The sequence below is a fragment of the Meles meles genome, chromosome 21, assembly GCF_922984935.1.
Source record: "Meles meles chromosome 21, mMelMel3.1 paternal haplotype, whole genome shotgun sequence".
Classification (NCBI taxonomy): Eukaryota; Metazoa; Chordata; class Mammalia; order Carnivora; family Mustelidae; genus Meles; species Meles meles.
This window is the reverse complement of record NC_060086.1, coordinates 42104679-42121530: the sequence shown is the minus strand read 5'-3', so window position 1 is coordinate 42121530 and position 16852 is coordinate 42104679. Positions and strand designations below refer to the sequence as shown.

General features: G+C 58.6%; 1 protein-coding gene across 4 annotated transcripts; it reads left to right on the top strand.

The window, feature by feature from the left end:
• Positions 1-1000: 1000 nt before the first annotated feature.
• LOC123933722 (brain-specific serine protease 4-like) lies at positions 1001-16480 on the top strand. Of its 4 annotated transcripts, none has more exons than XM_045993200.1 (7): positions 1001-1158; positions 3233-4914; positions 12584-12610; positions 12844-13015; positions 13230-13507; positions 14587-14744; positions 15244-16480. In XM_045993200.1, the coding sequence occupies exons 2-7, from the start codon at positions 4659-4661 to the stop codon at positions 15454-15456; spliced, it is 1104 nt and encodes a 367-aa protein (XP_045849156.1). In that variant the 5' UTR covers positions 1001-1158; positions 3233-4658; the 3' UTR covers positions 15457-16480. The 4 variants fall into 4 exon arrangements, with proteins under 4 accessions (XP_045849156.1, XP_045849157.1, XP_045849155.1 ...); XM_045993201.1 differs by lacking the exon at positions 1001-1158 and having other exon boundaries at positions 2902-3841; positions 4475-4914; XM_045993199.1 differs by lacking the exon at positions 1001-1158 and having other exon boundaries at positions 2902-4914.
• Positions 16481-16852: the final 372 nt, after the last annotated feature.

Here is a 16852-nt window from a genome sequence, read left to right as displayed (position 1 = left end):
GACGATGCTTTGAGCAGAGTACGGGGGAAGTGAGTCCGCGTGTTGAGTGTGGCAGCCAGCTGTTGTCGGACCTGAAGTCCACGTGATCCTGGAGCAGTGTCAGTCGTCATTGGTGTGGGCTGCTCTGCATATTGTGGGTCTAGAACAGACCGAGGGCCCCGAGTTAGCAAGCTGGGAAGGACGGGGAGTGTTAATTTAACCAGGTTGGGAGACAGCAGGAGGAGTGGACAGGATATTAACCGCTCTACCAGCACAGTCTAGGTTCCTCCCTTACCTGCACTCCTCCCCACCCTCGCCCCCCAGAACAGGTGCAAGGGTGACATTAAACATGTTCAATAACTAGTTGTAAACAATGAGGACAGGCTTGTTCAAGAGGCTGGGAGGCCCCGTGCCTCAACAGGCATTAACTTTTACCTTTTTTTTTCCCCCAAGATTTATTTATTTATTAGAGAGAGCAGGGGGAGGGGCAGGGGGAGAGTGAGAGTGAGAGTCCCTCCAGTAGACTCCCTGCTGACCAGGGAGCTTAACATGGGGCTCTGTCCCAGGACCCTGAGATCATGACCTGAGCAGAAATCAGGTCAGGAGTTGTCTGTGCAACTGACTGAGCCTCCCTGAGGCCCCCAAGCATGAACTTTTCAATTGGTAGAGTTTGGGAAGGTCTAGGGGAGGGCTGGATCAGCTGGGCAGTTAGGGGCAGTTGGGACCTTAGGGAAGTGGCTGTTTACCTGTCCGTAGTTGACATTCAGTTTGGGCCCTGTCAGCATCCTGGCTGAAAATCTGCCTGCGCAGGGAAGCCCTGGCACATGATGGACAGGGTCCTGGTGAGAGCTGGGGTCTGCCAGTGAGGCCTCGGCTTCCAGGGGCTCCTGGACATTTGAGTGCACCCTCACGGGACTTTGCTAGGTTTGCAGGCCCGCCCATCTTAGAGTTGGGGAAATCTTTCCCCTTTCCTGTTCCTAGCTGACACATTTCCCATCTCCTCTCTCTCTCCGCACCAGTGCTCCCCTCTTTCACAACACCTTGCTGGTGAATTCAGCCTGGACACCACATCATTAGCCACTGGACAGCTAATTCTTCTTTTCCTTAAGGGCAAGGAAGGCTGAGCCTTCAAACCCTGCCAGGATACAAGGGGAAATACTTGCATTCTACTTTTCTGTGGTAAGAAAAGGGGGAGAAAGAAATCACTACACAGCTCTAGAAAAGTCTTTTAAGAGAGTAGTTTGACAATACATATCAAATAAGTTTATAACCTAGTGATTTCCTTACCAGGAACATAACTTGAGGAACTAAACAGATGTCTTTTAAGAATTTATGAACAAGGTTGTTTAGTGAGTATTATATACAACAGTAAAAAGAATGAATGTCCAGTATCAGAGGACATGGCCTCGGGTAGATTATACAGTGGAAGATTGCACGGCACAAACAGTCGTGTTATGAATGAGCAGTTTACTGTCGTGGGATACCAACATATGTTAAATTTTTTTTTAAAGATGTTATTTATTTATTTGACAGAGATCACAAGTAGGCAGAGAAACAGGCGGCGGCGGGGGGGTGGACGCAGACTCCCCGCTGAGCAGAGCGACCGATGCAGGGCTTGATCCCAGGACCCTGGGATTGTGAACTGAGCCGAAGGCAGAGGCTTAACCTACTGAGCCACCCAGTCGCCCCATAAAATATGTTAAATTTTATTTTGTTTTATTTATTTATTTATTTTTATTTGACAGAGAGCAAGGGAGGGAACACAAGGAAGGGGAATGGGAGAGGGAGAAGCAGGCTCCCCGATGAGCAGGGAGCCTGATGGTGGACTTGATCCCATGACTCTGGGATCATGACCTGAACCGGAGGCAGGCACCTAACAACTGCCCCACCCAGGCGCCCCATGTGTTAAATTTTTTTCAAGATTTTTTCAAGATTTTATTTATTTATTTGTCACAGAGAGAGATCACAAGTAGGCAGAGGCAGGCAGAGAGAGGGGAAAGCAGGCGATGCGGGGCTCGATCCCAGGACTCTGAGACCATGACCTGAGCTAAAGGCAGAGGCTTTAACCCACTGAGCCACCCAGGCGCTCCAACCATGTGTTAAATTTTAAAAGCAGGTTTAAACAATGGAATAGCATGATTGAAATAATATAATAGGGAAAAAATAGAATTTGCAGACTGCTTTATTAAGTATAAATTTGTGAACTATTTCATTTAATTAATTGATTCAACAAAATCACTATTTCTTTTCACACCCTTAGGGTATAGTAGTAAGACATTAAAAATGTAATTTTCAAGGGGCACCTGGCTTGCTCATTTGGTGGAGCGTGCAACTGTTGATGACAGGGTTGTGGGTTGGAGCCCCACATTGGACATAGAGATTATTTAAAAATAAAAAATTTTTTTTTAAGATTTTATTTATTTGTCAGAGAGAGCACAAGCAGGGGGAGCAACAGGCAGATGGAGAAGCAGGCTCTCTGTTGAGCAAGGAGCCCAATGTGGGACTCGAGCCCAGGACCCTGGGATCATGACCTGAGCTGAAGGTAGATATTTAACCAACTGAGCCACTGAGGCATCCATAAAATCTTTTTTTTTAATGTAATTTTCAGAAATGTAAAGGCATGACTTTCAAATAAAAAATGGGCGTGTGTCAAAAATTTTAACTCATTAATGAGGAAACCAAGAGGTTGTCAAAACTACTTTATTTATTTATTTTTTTTTTAAAGATTTTTATTTATTTATTTGTCAGAGAGAGAGCAAGAGCGAGCACAGGCAGACAGAGTGGCAGGCAGAGACAGAGAGAGAAGCAGGCTCCCTGCCGAGCACGGAGCCCGATGTGGGACTCGATCCCAGGACGCTGGGATCATGACCTGAGCCGAAGGCAGCCGCTTAACCAACTGAGCCACCCAGGCGTCCCCAAAACTACTTTAAAAGAGAATCTGAAAGGGCGCCAGGCTGGCTCAGTCGTTAAGTGTCTGCCTTCAGCTCAAGTCATGATCCCAGGGTTCTCGGATCGAGCCTCGAATCGGGCTCCCTGCTCAGTGGGAAGCCTTTTTCTCTCTCTCCCACTCCCCCTGCTTGTGTTCCCTCTCACTGTCAAATAAATAAATAAATGAGAAAAAAATAAAAGGGACTCCGAAGAGGATATATATAGGAAGTCAGGAGTGCTGAAATCAGTTTGCTGACTGGATGCAGAACTGGTCGGTGTCCTACAGAGCAAGAAAAGGTGGTGCTGAGAATCCTCTTTCCCGCAGGCTGGAGGGGGCAGATGTCGTGGTGAAGTAGCCTGATGGAAGATGGCAGACCAGAGACCCTATAGAGTCAGGTAGCTCCGGAGGACCTGCCCTCCGTGCTCAGCCCCCGCTGGGAGCACAGCCAGGTTCCTCCTTCGCGTGTTGCAGAGAATCAAGGTTTTTCCCGAGAAGCAAAAGAAGTTCCTGTCCTCATGGAACTGACCGTCCACCATGCTAGTTTCTGAACAAACATGCGGTGACTTTGATAAGAGAAACGTACAGGCTGACAGCAGATTTTTTCATCGAAAGATAAAATGACTTTCCTAAGGTCATCACAGCGGTTTTTTCGTCAGTGAAGGAGGGAACCAGTAAGATACTAACTGGTTCAGGAGAGGGCTCCAACCCCCACGCATTTGTAGTCCTGGAAGGAGCTGAAATGAACTCAGCCAACTGCCGGAAACTGCCGCAGCTGTCAGGACACGGAGGAAACCGCGCAGTTGCGTTGGGGGGTGTGACTTGCTTTTCTAGAGATCCGAGTTACTGGCATTCCTGTCTGTTTTCTGCCGATTGAGTTCTGTCCCTACAGGGTTGTAAATAGCCTCCTCAGAGACCGAGTAGGACGCACACCCGGTAGGATCAGCGTCTCTAGCTCGTGGGGCAGATCCCCCGCACTGTGCCCTGCGGGCGAGTAGGGGGAGTTGGGGAGAGAGTGCCACTTAAACTAAGCCAAAGGAGAAGGTGGGGATTCTAACGACGGGATTAGAACCTTCCAGATCGAAGAGCCTGTACATGGCTCTCTGAGGGCAGAGGGCTTCAAGGACAGGGAGGGCCCCTGTGTCATGGGACTGGGCAGGAATGAGCCAGGAGGAGGGAATGTGAGGGAGACTGCGCAGGGGCCGGTAATGCAGAGCCTGAGGGAGGAGTCTGGAGCTCCTCCCAAGGGCAGGGGGCACCGGCACAGTTGTAAAGGAGGAGGAGTCCTGATGCAACGTGAGTTTCGTGAGTTTCGTTAAGCAGCTCTGGTTGTGAGGAGAAGAGGCTGTTGCCGACTCCGGGGCAGAGCTCGTGAGCTGTGCGGCAGGGGGGAGGGGCCTGGACGCCCCACTCACGGCTGGACTCCCGTGGCCTACTGCGGGTCCCATTGACGGTGCTGCTCTCTCTAGGCGGGGGTACTCAGGGCACTTGTCTGCCTGCACTACGGTAGCGGGACCCCAGACCCCATATGACTGTTTAGGCCCCTGTGGTTCCTGTGGTTGATTGCAGGATGCACCTCAGCAAGGACCACCAGGAAACTGGAAACAAAACAAACCCAGATTTGTTACTCACAAGTCCTGGAGAAGCCACCGTTCACCCTCGGGCCACCCAGTGAGGTCGGCAGGAGGTGGGGAAAGGCACCCATCACGGCTCTGCCTTTCCTACGGTCCAAGCCGGAGAGGGCTGGGGTCTCATGATCTCTCTGTTTACTGGTGAATTTAAACAAAGAGCAGGAATTAGGGCGCCGGAAGGGAGGAGTGTGGTCATTCAAGGGGCCAGTTACCTAGCTCACCCAGGGCTTTCCACGAGGGGGTCAGCTGGCTCCTTGTCTGGCTGTAACTGGCAGCTTTGTCGCGCAGCTGGTGACCTGTTCGTTCCAGATGGCTGTCTTTGGAACGGATGCCCTGTGATCTGTGATCCGGAGCTGCTTGGCAGGCCTCCTGCTGCAGGTACACACACTGGGACCAGCGGCTGACCCACAGCTCCCAAATCCCTTGGAATTTCCTGGGTGGCAGGGCTGTCTTTTGTTCGAGGAGGCGACTCTGGGTGGGCTCCAGAGAGCTCTGGGATAGGCCCGTCACCAGAAAGCCCGAGCCTGCAGGGAACGGGAAGGTGCTGGAGATAGAGTGAATCGTCATGTACGCCCACGGGGTGAGCCTCCATGAAAATCCCTAAACTGTGGGGTTCGGGGAGCCTCCAGGTTGGTGAGCACGCCCACGTGCTGGAGTGCGGCACACCCCAGCTCCACGACACGGTAGCTCCTGCGTTCAGGACCCTTCCTGACTTTGCCCTGTGTACCGCTTCATCTGCCTGTTCCCTCCATCCTTTGTCATACAATAAATTAGAAAACGTCAGTGTTCCCTTGAGTTCTGTGAGCCGTCCTAGCAAATTTCAGAACCTGGGAGGGGGTCCTGGGAGCCCTGGACTTGGAGCCACGTCGGATGGTACCTGGAGTCGGGGCGATCTTGTGAGGCTGAGCCCTTACCCTGTGGGGTCTGCGCCAAGTCCAGTTGGTGTCCCTGGAAAGCTGGGGAACTGCTTGGTGAGCAAAATCCCACACATCTGGTGTCAGCATTCTGCGTGTACAGAGTAGTTTTTCCTTTTCATGGGATACGGGTAGAGAGGCAAAGGCTGAGTATGGGATCGCTCGCCTTAGGGCTGGACCCTCCAAGTGGATCTGAGGTCTGGGGGTGCCCATTGGGGGTCCCAAGTCCTCAGCACCCAGACGGGCTTGAAGGACAGACAGAGATAAGTGGAAGTGGGTGCCTCATACCTCACTACGTGCACGGGGCCTCCCCCTCCACCAACTCCCAGCACAGACTGGGATCCTCATCCCAGTCACTGACCTATGCCCCAGAGCTGTCTGTCCTCCAGGCTGGAGAAACCACAGTGACTAAACCCAGAAGCCATTCATTAGCAGAAACCAGAAGTCACCCATTGCCCTGCAGGGGTGAGGGGGAGGAGGAACGTGGTGGAGGTGGTTCCCCACCCCTGTGGGGGAGACTGGGGCTGGTTTTCCGCGCTTCCTTTCTGCAGGCATGACTCGGCTGTGCAGGTCACCCGAGGGGCTAGGTCACGTCTCTGTAGGAGGCTCTGAAGGAAGGCTGGGGTGCTGCAGCTCCCGGCTCTGGGACCAGCTCCCTCGGGAACTGGACTAGGGCCCCTCGTTCTGCACCTGCCCCCAGACGTGGCTGATCCCTTGCAGCATTCACTTCCTTTCCATGAGCCCTTGGCTATGACTTCTGACCTCAAGACTCTAAGGTCCTGCCCCCTCTCCTTCATCTGTGAGTCACTTATATGTCACCAAGAGTGCTGGGAGCTGCCCAGCCTGGTGATGGGTGCACAAGCCAGCTTGCCTGTTGCCGTCTACCCTTCCCAGCAGGCTCCTCTGGGCCCGGCCCCGGGCCTTCCCAACCTAGAGCTCCCCTCTGCTTCCTGGTCGCGGAGAAGCACAGCCCTTCCGGACCCATGTCAGTGTTGTGGTGAGAGAGGGCTCCAGTCCGGCCAGGTGGAAGGAGACATGCCCAAGTGCTGGGAGTCTGGCTCTAGCCCAGGCTGGGCACGTGGAAGACACTCTCAGGCATGCTGGTCAGAACTTCATGGTGCGCCGCCTCGGGGGAAAGGCCTGTTTTGTGGCCTTTGCTAATTTTGGTGGTGTAAGGTGTCCCGCTGTGCTCACCTGATTTCAGGATACTCACGTGATGTCAGCCACTTGAAGACTTCTGCAAACTTAACGACCAGCTCTTGCTAGCCAGTCAGAGCCCATGGGAACACACCCCTCTAGTAAATGTGCAGTGAACAGAGCAAAGGGGGCTGCAAGTTTCCCTGTGATCCGTCAGCCTAGCCAGACACAAGGAGAGAATTCTTGTGTTGGTGGCGTGGGCAAAAGAAAGGATGCTCCGCCACGCAGAGAGGCGGTGTGTAGGCGAGGGAGTGGAGGTGTGAGGGGTTCTGGCCCCCAGAGTGGACAAGCCCAGTGCCATTTCTGTAGGACTGACTGCTTTCCTCCTCACAGATTCGCAGCCAAACTGATACGTTATTTTTCCATGAGAACAGTGAGAGTCACTGAGAAAACATGGTTAACCCTAAAAATCCCAGTGTACAGCCAGCTTTTCTGAAGGAGGAAATGGTTGTGAACAGAACTTGGGAGAGTGCTCTAAGGCATGGAAGGAGAACTCTGGAGCTGACTTAGAGATGGGACGTAGCAGGAGATAGTAAATCAGTAAGGGATAGGGGAGTGGCTCTACGTGCAGCTTGGAAGATGCCTGAAGGTCTTAGTGGACCACAAGAACTAACAATGCTTTCTATTCCAGGAAGACATTAGCCAGCCAGCACAGAGATACCTGAGTCCTATAATTAACAAATGGACCGTAGCAGTCCAGCATTCAGAGTCAGGCAGCTGGGTTTTGCATTTAGGAAGTATGGGACTGAGGAAGGGAGTGGGGCAGGGGGACCCCTAAGACCAGAGAAAGGAAGGCTGGGCAGCAAGGGGGTGCTCAGCCTTCACTTTATGGAGCTATTGCAAGAACAGGCAATGCTATTATAAGGTGGAAAAAAGCTTTTTTCCCCTGAGTTCTAGGTAGGTGGTGGTCTGGGGATGTGCTCAGACCACACAGGCCAGGCTGGAGAGCTGGAAGAATGGGAGAGGATTTGCTGTGCTTGCCACTTGAGGCCCGGTCGAGCCACCGAGTATCCCAAGACGCCAGGGGTGGAAGGGAGCAGCAGAGCTCTGTGGCCAGGATGGGGATGGGCAGAACAGGGGAGACCATGAGGGGCCTGGGCAGAGAAGAGGAAAATGAGAGTCTCTGGCTGTGGGGGCTGGGCGGGGCTAGAGGCAGGGCTCTGAGTGGGACCTGGGACAGGGTTGGGGACCTGTGGGTTCCTAGGAGAGCTCAAGAGTGCAGTTAGACCAAAGGAAGGACATCCCCAATGACGGAACACCAGCAGTGAGCCGTGTCCTCAAGTGTCCCCGGGCCTGCCAGCCAGGGAAAAATGGTTCCTGAAAGCCACTAGTACCCCAGAAACTCTTGCCTGCTGACGTGTGGCCGGTGTGGCTCACTGGTGCTGAGCCCTGAGGGCTGCCAGGCCCCAGACCTAAGTGCCCTGCCTCCTGCACCTGGACAGGCAAGGTGGGGCCGGTCCTGCTCACAGATGGTTAAACTGAGGCCTAGGGTGGAGGGAGGAGCTCCCATTTCCCTGCTCCCGTGAGTGCTCTGCCGGCTCGAGCCACGGGCCTGTGTGATGCCATCGGGCAACCAGGTGCTGGCCAGGGCCATTCCCCCGCTGCGGCCCAGTGCTCACAGGGGGACATTCAGACTTTCTTCCCTGTTCTTTTAGTTGTAGTAAGATCGACAGGATTGAGCATGTTCACCACTGCTGAGTGCGCGGCTCAGTGGCATTAAACACGTGCACATGTCCCACCATCTGCGGACCTTTCCCGGCTTCTGGAAGGACTGCCCCCGCCAAACCCTAACTCAGGGCCCCTCCCTGACCCCCGGCACACCCCTTCCACGTCCTGGGGCTGTGGCTCTGCAACCTGCGGGACCTCCTGGAAGTGGAATCCTGCCATATTTGTCCTTTTGCGTCCAGCTCTTGTCACTGAGCCCAGTGTCTGCCGCCGCACGCCCCCCACCCCCGTGGCAGGTGTCCGGCGCTGCTTTCCTTGTTGTGGCTGGACACTAGCGATGATATTCCGCTGGGATATTGACGTGGGTGGACAGGCCACGCTGTTGGTCCGTTCGTCCGTGGATGCACACGGGCTTGCTTCCACTCGGGGGCTCTGTGTCCTGCTGCTGTGAACGTGAGAGCCGTCAGCCACGCCCCGCACCCCCAAGACCCTGTGCCTGTGCCCTCCCCGTGGAACAGCCTCCCCACTTCTGTCCCTGTCTGGTTCCCTGGAGCCCAGGTCCATGTCACCTACACAGTCCCCCCCCCTTCCTTGCCTCTCCTTTGCCACAGCTCACATCCGCCAGTCCCAGCCAGCGGAGCCCTTGCTGGTGCGGTTCCGGGGGGCTGGGATGACCTCCGGCTGCACCCGTGAGACTCCACGGAGAGGGAGCACTGGAGGGAGCGCTGTCCTGTGTCCCGACACAAGGGCCACCCTCTCCCCCGCTGCATCCCCTTCCTGGTTGGGCTTCCCCGGGACTGAAGTCCATCAGACTAAATGATTTATTCCTACTGTTTTTGTTTTTCCTCCAGGGTTGGTGTCAGTTCACTCCCTGCTGTGTTCTGGGCTGGCGTGGCGGCTCCCAGCGGGCCCTGGTTGTGGTGGGTTGGGGGTGAGTGCGCAGCCCGGTGCGGGTGTCTCCCCTGCTGGGGATGGCGTTAGTGGGTGCTCCTCTGCCTGGAGCGTGGTGGGCCTCGCTCCGTAGCCCCCGCATCCTACGTACCTCTGGGCACATCCTCGGCCCTGAGAAGGCGCCCCAGATAGATGGCTACAGGTAGGCGGCCGGGTGGGTGCCCAGGTGACGAGGGGCCCAGCCCCAGCCTGGCATCCCTCCAGCACACAGTAGGCACGCCGCGGGTCTTTGGTTGACCAGTGATCACGCCAGGGTCCCCGCTCTGGGAACTGGGGCCTTGCTTAGGACCCGTGCCAGAGTTCACTGGCTTTTCAGGACTTCTGTGGCACCTGCCAGGTCCCTCCCCTTGAGGCCCTTGGCCTGGCTACCCTATCTTGGGGACAGTGACCTCTCAGGACACATGCCTGCCCCTTGGGTCACCTGGGCAGTCACCCAGGTGTCGGGAAAGGCTGTTACACAGAGGACGCTGGGGAGGCAGCAGTCTGGTGCGGTTCAGCCCAGCAGAATCCTCCAGAATCCCCTCTGCCCTTGTCCCTGACTCACCACCGTCGTGTGGTCCACCTCCCAGCGCGGGGAAGATGCGGGCTGCCCGAAGACAGGACCTGTGTCTTAGCACCACTGTGTCCCAGTGCCCAGCACAGGCCTGTCCTACAGCAGTTGCCAGTAAATGCTTATCGAATGCGCCTGGGAGGCCAACCCCCTTAGTTGCAGGAAGGGAGTGGGTTGGGGGAGCCTGAGGCTAGCCATGGAGTGCGGGGTGACCCGGAATCGGAGGCAGGTGTGGAGGGAGAGCACCCGCAGAACCAGCCCCTTACCTTGGCGGCTGGGCGAGGGTGCTCTTGGGCAGCCCCCTCCTCCCCGTCCTGGGAAGAGCGCATCAGCCGGGGGCTGTTGGGGTGGGCGGGGTGCAGCTGGGGGGGGGCTCGCCCTGACGTGGAGGGGTGATTCTGGCTGCAGCTTAACCTCCAGTTTTCTCCTGCCCTTCCCACCGACGCGGGAGGACGGGGGGGGGCGGGGCAGTGACACACACGGATGGTCCTTTGGTACCGACACTCCCAGTCTCCAGGGGAGGCAGCCAGTTGCCACCCGCAGACCCTTCCGGCAGACCCTTCGGGCCTCGGTGGGGAGGCAGCGCTGGGGTCCGCCGCATACAGGCTGTGGGGAGGAGCATGTGGGCCAAGCTGGGGAGTGCCAGAGAGGCCGAGGTGGTGTGCCCAGCAGGGTGCACTGAGGGGCGGCCTGGAGGGCCCCCAGCTCCTCCCAGCCCCAACTCTTGCTCTCCTGCGAGAACCTCCTGCCTGAGTCTCTGCACGGCCCACTCCCACCTGCCCTCCAGGCCTCTGTTTCGAGGTCCTCCTTTTCTGGGCAGCTTTCGCCAGCCGCTGCCAGAGTCCGGCGCCTCCTTGGGCCCCTGAGACTCCCAGCACCCCCACACCTAGGCCCTTGGGTGAACACCGTCCAGCCCCTGGACTGGGATCCCTCAGGATCTGCTGAGTCCCATCCAGTCACCTGCCTCCAGATTGAGGTTCCAATCTAGGCTCCCACAGCTCCCCTCCACCCCCCACCAGGCCCCTTTTCCTCCGCTGAGCCCACAGTAGGCTCCCGCTGTGTTGCGCCCCTTCCCAGCACGGGGCTTATTGATCAAATGAACAAAAGGACAGAGATGCATGGTGGGTCTCGGAGGAGGAATCGGCCTGCCCCTCCTGCTTGGGGTAGGGGCATCATGGGATCGGGGCACTGAGTCAGGGAGGAGCTGGTGGGGACCCCGGGTCTCATCTGGGGCACCCCCTGCGCCAGCGGAGCCCTGCTGCCCTCTGACCCGAGTGGGGGATGGCACCCAGCCCTGCCCAGGCAGCCGCGTCAGTCAGCCACCTGGGCACCTGGCCGGCCCTGCCTGGTCTTCCCCGCAGTCCAGGTGAGGGGTGAGTCGTTGGCCACCGAGTGGCAGGACCCACATGACAAGCAGTCACTGGGGGCCTGATTCACAGCTTTCCAGGAAGTGGTTAACGGGATCCCAGAGCCCAGGGTTTGGTGAGGTCTCCTGGCTGAGTCACGGTGGCCCCTGGAGGAAGGAGCCGTTACTGAGCCTCTTTGGGCAGCCCCCTTCTCCCCAAGGCCCTGGGACCTTGCCAGGACCCTCACCCTAGCCTTCAGCTGCTGCAGGCGCAGGCCCCAGGCCTTCCTGTCAGCGCCCACGCTGGGGGCTTCCGCAACGTCAGCGCTCACACCTAGACCTCTGGGTCCGGGTTCGGCTCCTCCAGAGAGTAGAGCCGGGGCCCACAGCCGGAGCCAGGGTCCTGAGCTGCCAAACCAGATCCCCGAGTCCACTGCTCCGGGCAGAGGGAGGGTCTCAGCTAGAGCCCCCAGTCCCCTTAACGGCCCATTTCCTCCCAGCAGTCCCACCCCTCCTGTGACCTGTAGCCCGGGGTGGCAGGGACTGAGCCAGTCACTCAGCTGGGGGACTGGTCCAACGGCATTCCACGTCCCCGGATAAAACCTGGGGTGACCTGTAGGAAACTGCACACCCCGGCACAGGCAGGACTGCTCTCCCAGCCGTGCCCGTGCCCCTGCTGGCCATGATAGTTTCCAGAGCTCCCCCAGTGGGGGGGGGCGGTCTCAGGATTGTAACCCCACTGCTGCTTCTGGCTTCTGCAGGTGAGTTCTGAGGCCCTGTCCCCCCTCCCCTCTCTGCACCCCCCCAGAGCCACCCCCTTCCTGCTCCCTACTCAGCACCTGCCCACCTGCCCACTTGCCGTCCCTCCCAGCCCTGCCTGCACCCGGTCTCCATTCCTTCCCCCCTCGCCTTCTCTGCTGCTGGCTCCTCTCTGCCGTGTCCTGTGGCTGCCAGCAGGACCGCAGGACACACCGAGGCAGGCTGCGCCCCTGCCTGGACCTCACCACACCTCAGCCCTCCCTGACTATCCATTGTCTCCCTTGTCCTTGTCCTCCTCCCCGCTGTCCAGTCCGCGCGTTTCTGTTGCAGGCCTCAGGCTGGGGATAGAGAGGGTCTTGGGCCCCACCCTCCAGTCTGGGAGAAACCTAAGAGGGTCGGGCATGTGCTGTGCGACTCTTAGCCTCCGTGAGAGGTGCCCAGGAGCCGGCCGTCCTCTGCCAGGCGGGTGGGCTGGAGCGCAGGCACAGGCGGGCCAGGAAGCCGGTGGGACGGTCAGGCCGCGACTGAGAGGACACCTGAGGTTTCTGTCAGCCCTACCCAGGCTCCCGGAAATGCCCCACCCTGGAGGTCTGGGGAGCTGCCCCGGGCACTGCGGGCGGGGGGCCTCCTCTCCGCTCGCCTGACTCTTCCTTCTCCCTCCTGCAGCTGCCCTCCATGCTGCCAGGATACCTGGTGAGTGGGGCCTGCACCGGGGGCGGGGGCGGGGGAGCCTGTCTGTCTTTGGGGAGCAGGAGAAGAAGGCAGGCTGCAGAGGGGGGCCCAGGGCAGGGCAGCATCAGCAGGTGAGAGGAGCGCAGAGGAAGGGCGGGGAAGGGCCCCCCACACACATGAGTAACAGCACGGGGCATAGGCAGGGCGGGAGGTTTGGGCCCCGGAGGTGACAAAACGTGACTCTTCTCCACCAGCTCCCCCCACCTGTGGGAAGCCCGAGCGGCTGAACCGGATCGTGGGTGGCGAGGACAGCACCGATGCCGAGTGGCCCTGGGTCGTGAGCATCCAAAAGAATGGGACCCACCACTGCGCGGGCTCGCTGCTCACCAGCCGCTGGGTGGTCACCGCCGCCCACTGCTTCAAGGGGTACGCACGGCCTGTCCCGTACTTGACGCCCAGGCTTTCTGCCCCAGACCCTGGGCTCCCCACTCAGCGCCAGCCTCCAGGTCTCGGTCCAGTCTCAGAGCCTCTCAGAGACCCTGCTTCAGGGGCCTTCCTGAGCATGTCATCCCCCAGACCCTTCTTGGCACCCTGCGCCCCGGGTTTCTGAGTGACCCTGTCTCCTTTCCCCTCCTGCCAGCAGTCTGAACAACCCATCCCAGTTCTCTGTGCTGCTGGGGGCCTGGCGGCTGGGGAACCCTGGCCCGAGGTCCCAGGAAGTGGGTATCGCCTGGGTTCAGTCCCACCCCGTGTACTCCTGGAGAGAGGGCTCCCGCGCAGACATCGCCCTGGTGCGCCTGGAGCACTCCATCCGCTTCTCTGAGCGAGTCCTGCCCATCTGCCTGCCTGATTCCTCCGTCCGCCTCTCTCCGAACACGCGCTGCTGGATCGCAGGCTGGGGGAGCGTCCGTGACGGAGGTGCGGCTGCTCCCCTCCCCGGTGGCGGGGGGTAAGCCGGGAACACAGGGACGGTGGGGAGCAGAGGCCAGAAGCCAGAGGCGTAGCAGAAGGAAAAAGACTCTCTTCTGACGACAGAGACAAAAAGTGAGCTGCAGTCGGAGGTGGGGAGCCATGGAGTGCTAGGAGGACAGCTGCAGGGCCTCTCTGGGTAAAAGGGATCTGTGGCGGTGTCCTGAGGCCGCAGCTGCCAGATCAGCGAGGCTGTTAAGTAAGTGATGGAGGAAGGGCTGGAAGGAGCGTGGGGCCCAGCTGACTGCGGATGGACGCCCAAGTGGGAAACAGGCTCCTCCTGGTGGCAGTGTGCCATAATTGCAGGCAAAATTTCCAGAAGGACATAGTCTCCACAACCTGAAAACAGAGTTGTGAGATCAAGTCTGGAAAACATCGTAAGGCAGATAAAGTAAGAGACAGAGAAGTGGAAAGAAGAAGGGAGGGAGGGAAGGAAGGAAGGAAGGTAGATAGATAATGGGGAGGGGGGCTGAGGAAAAAGTGTAAGAAAAATGGGACCTCAACCAGACTCCAAAAGAAGTACAAGAAATGACACCGGGTGCCTGGGAGTCCCCGAGTCTGAGGTTGCGGGCAGCCTCCCCATAGTCACCCTGCAGGGCTCCTCTAGGAACTGCAGATATGGGCTGGGGAGGGTCTTCAGAACCCCAAGGCCTCCAGTCCTCCGGGGTTTGGGGGACTCTCCTGTCCTTATAGCCTCCAGCATGGGGCGATGTGTTGACCACTTCCCTTGTCCTGTCCCCACGCTGGACAAGGTGGTGCCTGAGGCAGGACAAGCTGGGACCCGTGGTTCTCTCCATGTGTGGGCATCTCCAGTCTCCAAAAATTCAGGGTCTCAGGATGTACATTCTTGTTAGGGTTCAGTAGATCGGAGGCAGAGTCTGGGAATTGGGGTTTTCCATAGGCGTTCGGGAGAATCTGAGAGAGTTGATTGTTAGCCTTTGAGAGCTGCCGCCAAGGGGGACTGAGGGGGCCGTGGGGACAGTGAAGAGAGGGTTTCCCAAGCCTGATGCCCTGTTCCCTGCCCCCAGTGCCCCTGCCCCATCCCCAGACCCTGCAGAAACTGGAGGTTCCCATCATCGACTCGGAAATCTGCGGCCGCTTGTACTGGAGGGGAGCAGGGCAGGGGGCCATCACCGAGGACATGCTGTGCGCGGGCTACCTGGAGGGGCAGCGAGATGCCTGTCTGGTGAGCACCCACCTTCTTCCCAGCTCTGCCCGCTGCCCACCCCCCAAGTCAGCTGGGACCCGCGAGTTCCCGAGATGCCTACAGAACCAGGCCTCTGCTTGGCCCAGGCACCCGTCCGCCAGGCCGTGCACCAAAGCTCTGCTGAGCGTCTTGGGGTGCCGGGCCCCACTCTCTGGGAGCTTTTCTTCTTCTGAGGGGGTTCCTCCGTCCTGGCCCCCAGCACCAGCTCCAGCTCCATGCAGGGGGTGGCTCGGACACTAGATCCTGCTTGTGGTTCCTCTGCTGCCCGGGGTGCCGGTGTGGCTTGGGCTGTGAGCGCCGAGGTCTGGCACAAAGCGCCCCCTCGCCAGCAGTGAGCCCAAGGGCCTGTTCTCCAGGTCGGAGAAGCCCACCCCCACCCCCCACCCTACAAGGGAACCCCTTGCCACCTGCGGTGTCGGTCCTGGGCTCTGCCCAGCCCTGACCCACGTGGGTCCCTGACCTCACCTCCTCTCCACAGGGTGACTCCGGAGGCCCCCTCATGTGCCAGGTGGAGGGCACCTGGCTGCTGGCGGGCATCATCAGCTGGGGTGAGGGCTGCGCGGAGCGCGACCGGCCGGGCGTCTACATCAGCCTGGCCGCCCACCGTGCCTGGGTGATGCGGATCGTGCAGGGGGTGCAGCTCCGCGGACACTCCCAGGGGAGCGGGCCCTCCCTGGGCCGCACGCCTTAGGATCCGGGGAGATGGGCGGCCGCCGTTGTAAGTGAGCCACCAGCCTCCGGGGGGGCCGCCCGCGTGCTGGCACCGTGGCCCCTGCAGTGCGGCCCCGCCCCGCCCGCGGGAGCACCTTTCTGTGTGTATATATGTTAACGATTTTTACAGTTATTTGTAGCCGTGCCCGCATATCTTATTTATTCTAATTTCAATAAATTATTTATTCCCCTGTTCCTGTTTTTCCAGGTGTGGGACATTGGGAAGCAGGGGTACACTTGGGATTAAAATGGGGCAGATGGGTGTGACTCTGTGGTGGCCCCGCCAGCGACCCAGGTGTCCTGTGCACCTGTGTTTCAGCATTCCGACCCCCGGCCTTTGCACCTCTTTCCTATGCCCCCCCTCCCACCGGAAGGCCACAGAGAGAGGAGGCGGGAGGCCCAGCGGGCTGCAGGGCCAGTCCAGGCCCCCAGCCTGCCTGTTGGGTTTCCAAAACTGGGCTAGTGAGGAAAAACCCGCCCATATGAGAGTGGGGTGTCCCCTCCCTCCCCTGAAAACCAGGTCTCCCGGATTTGGGCTGAGGCAACTAGGGCCTCTGCACCCCCAGGAGCTGACTCAGGAGTGACTCACTGCTGATCGTGTGAGTAGTCCTACAAGGACGGAGCAAAACAATGACATGGGAGGTCTCTAAGCCTGGTGACAAGGTGGGCTAGAGTCACCTGGCCTGAGCCCACGGCAGGGGTGGGGGCAAGTCCTGGGCCACAGAGGGTCTGTCGGCTAACCCCCTGCCCCCGGACTGCCCCTCTCCCGCCCTCTCTGCCGCGGGGGCCCTGGCCTCCTGGACCTGCCCCCCCAGAGCCCTTCCCCCTCCAGAACCTCATCCTCACCCAGCTGGGGTTCTCTGCAGCCCTCGGATGTGCCGACTGAGGGCTCTGTGGTTGGTCTCAGGAGACCGAACCCGATGGTGCTTCACACAAAGAGAGTCGTTCTACAAGTCAAGGAAGCAGCTAGGTGCGGTCATGCCGGCGGACTGCTTACAAAGTGTCTCCAGCTAGAAATTGCCCATGAAGCTTACAAAGTGTCTCCAGCTAGAAATTGCCCATGAAGCGAGTTTCTGAGAAGGCAGCAGGGGGTTCTGGCTGCCTTGCTTTTTGGCCCCCTTCCTGAGCATTGGTTCGTGTTGTTTTGATGACCTTTGTGTTGTTACCAGACCACAGTAGATGCCTTGGGGTTGGTTTTATCAAAAAACAAACAGGGCCCTGGCCTCCTGCTCACCTGGGAACCAGCCTGGGGAGGGAGCGGTGACTCAGGTGAGTGCCACATCCAAATCCGGGCCCTTCCTTGTGACCCAGTCCCCTCCTTACCTGCCATGCCCCCTGCCCCCTCCCCCGCCTTCAGCCTGCTCCCTTCCTGCTGT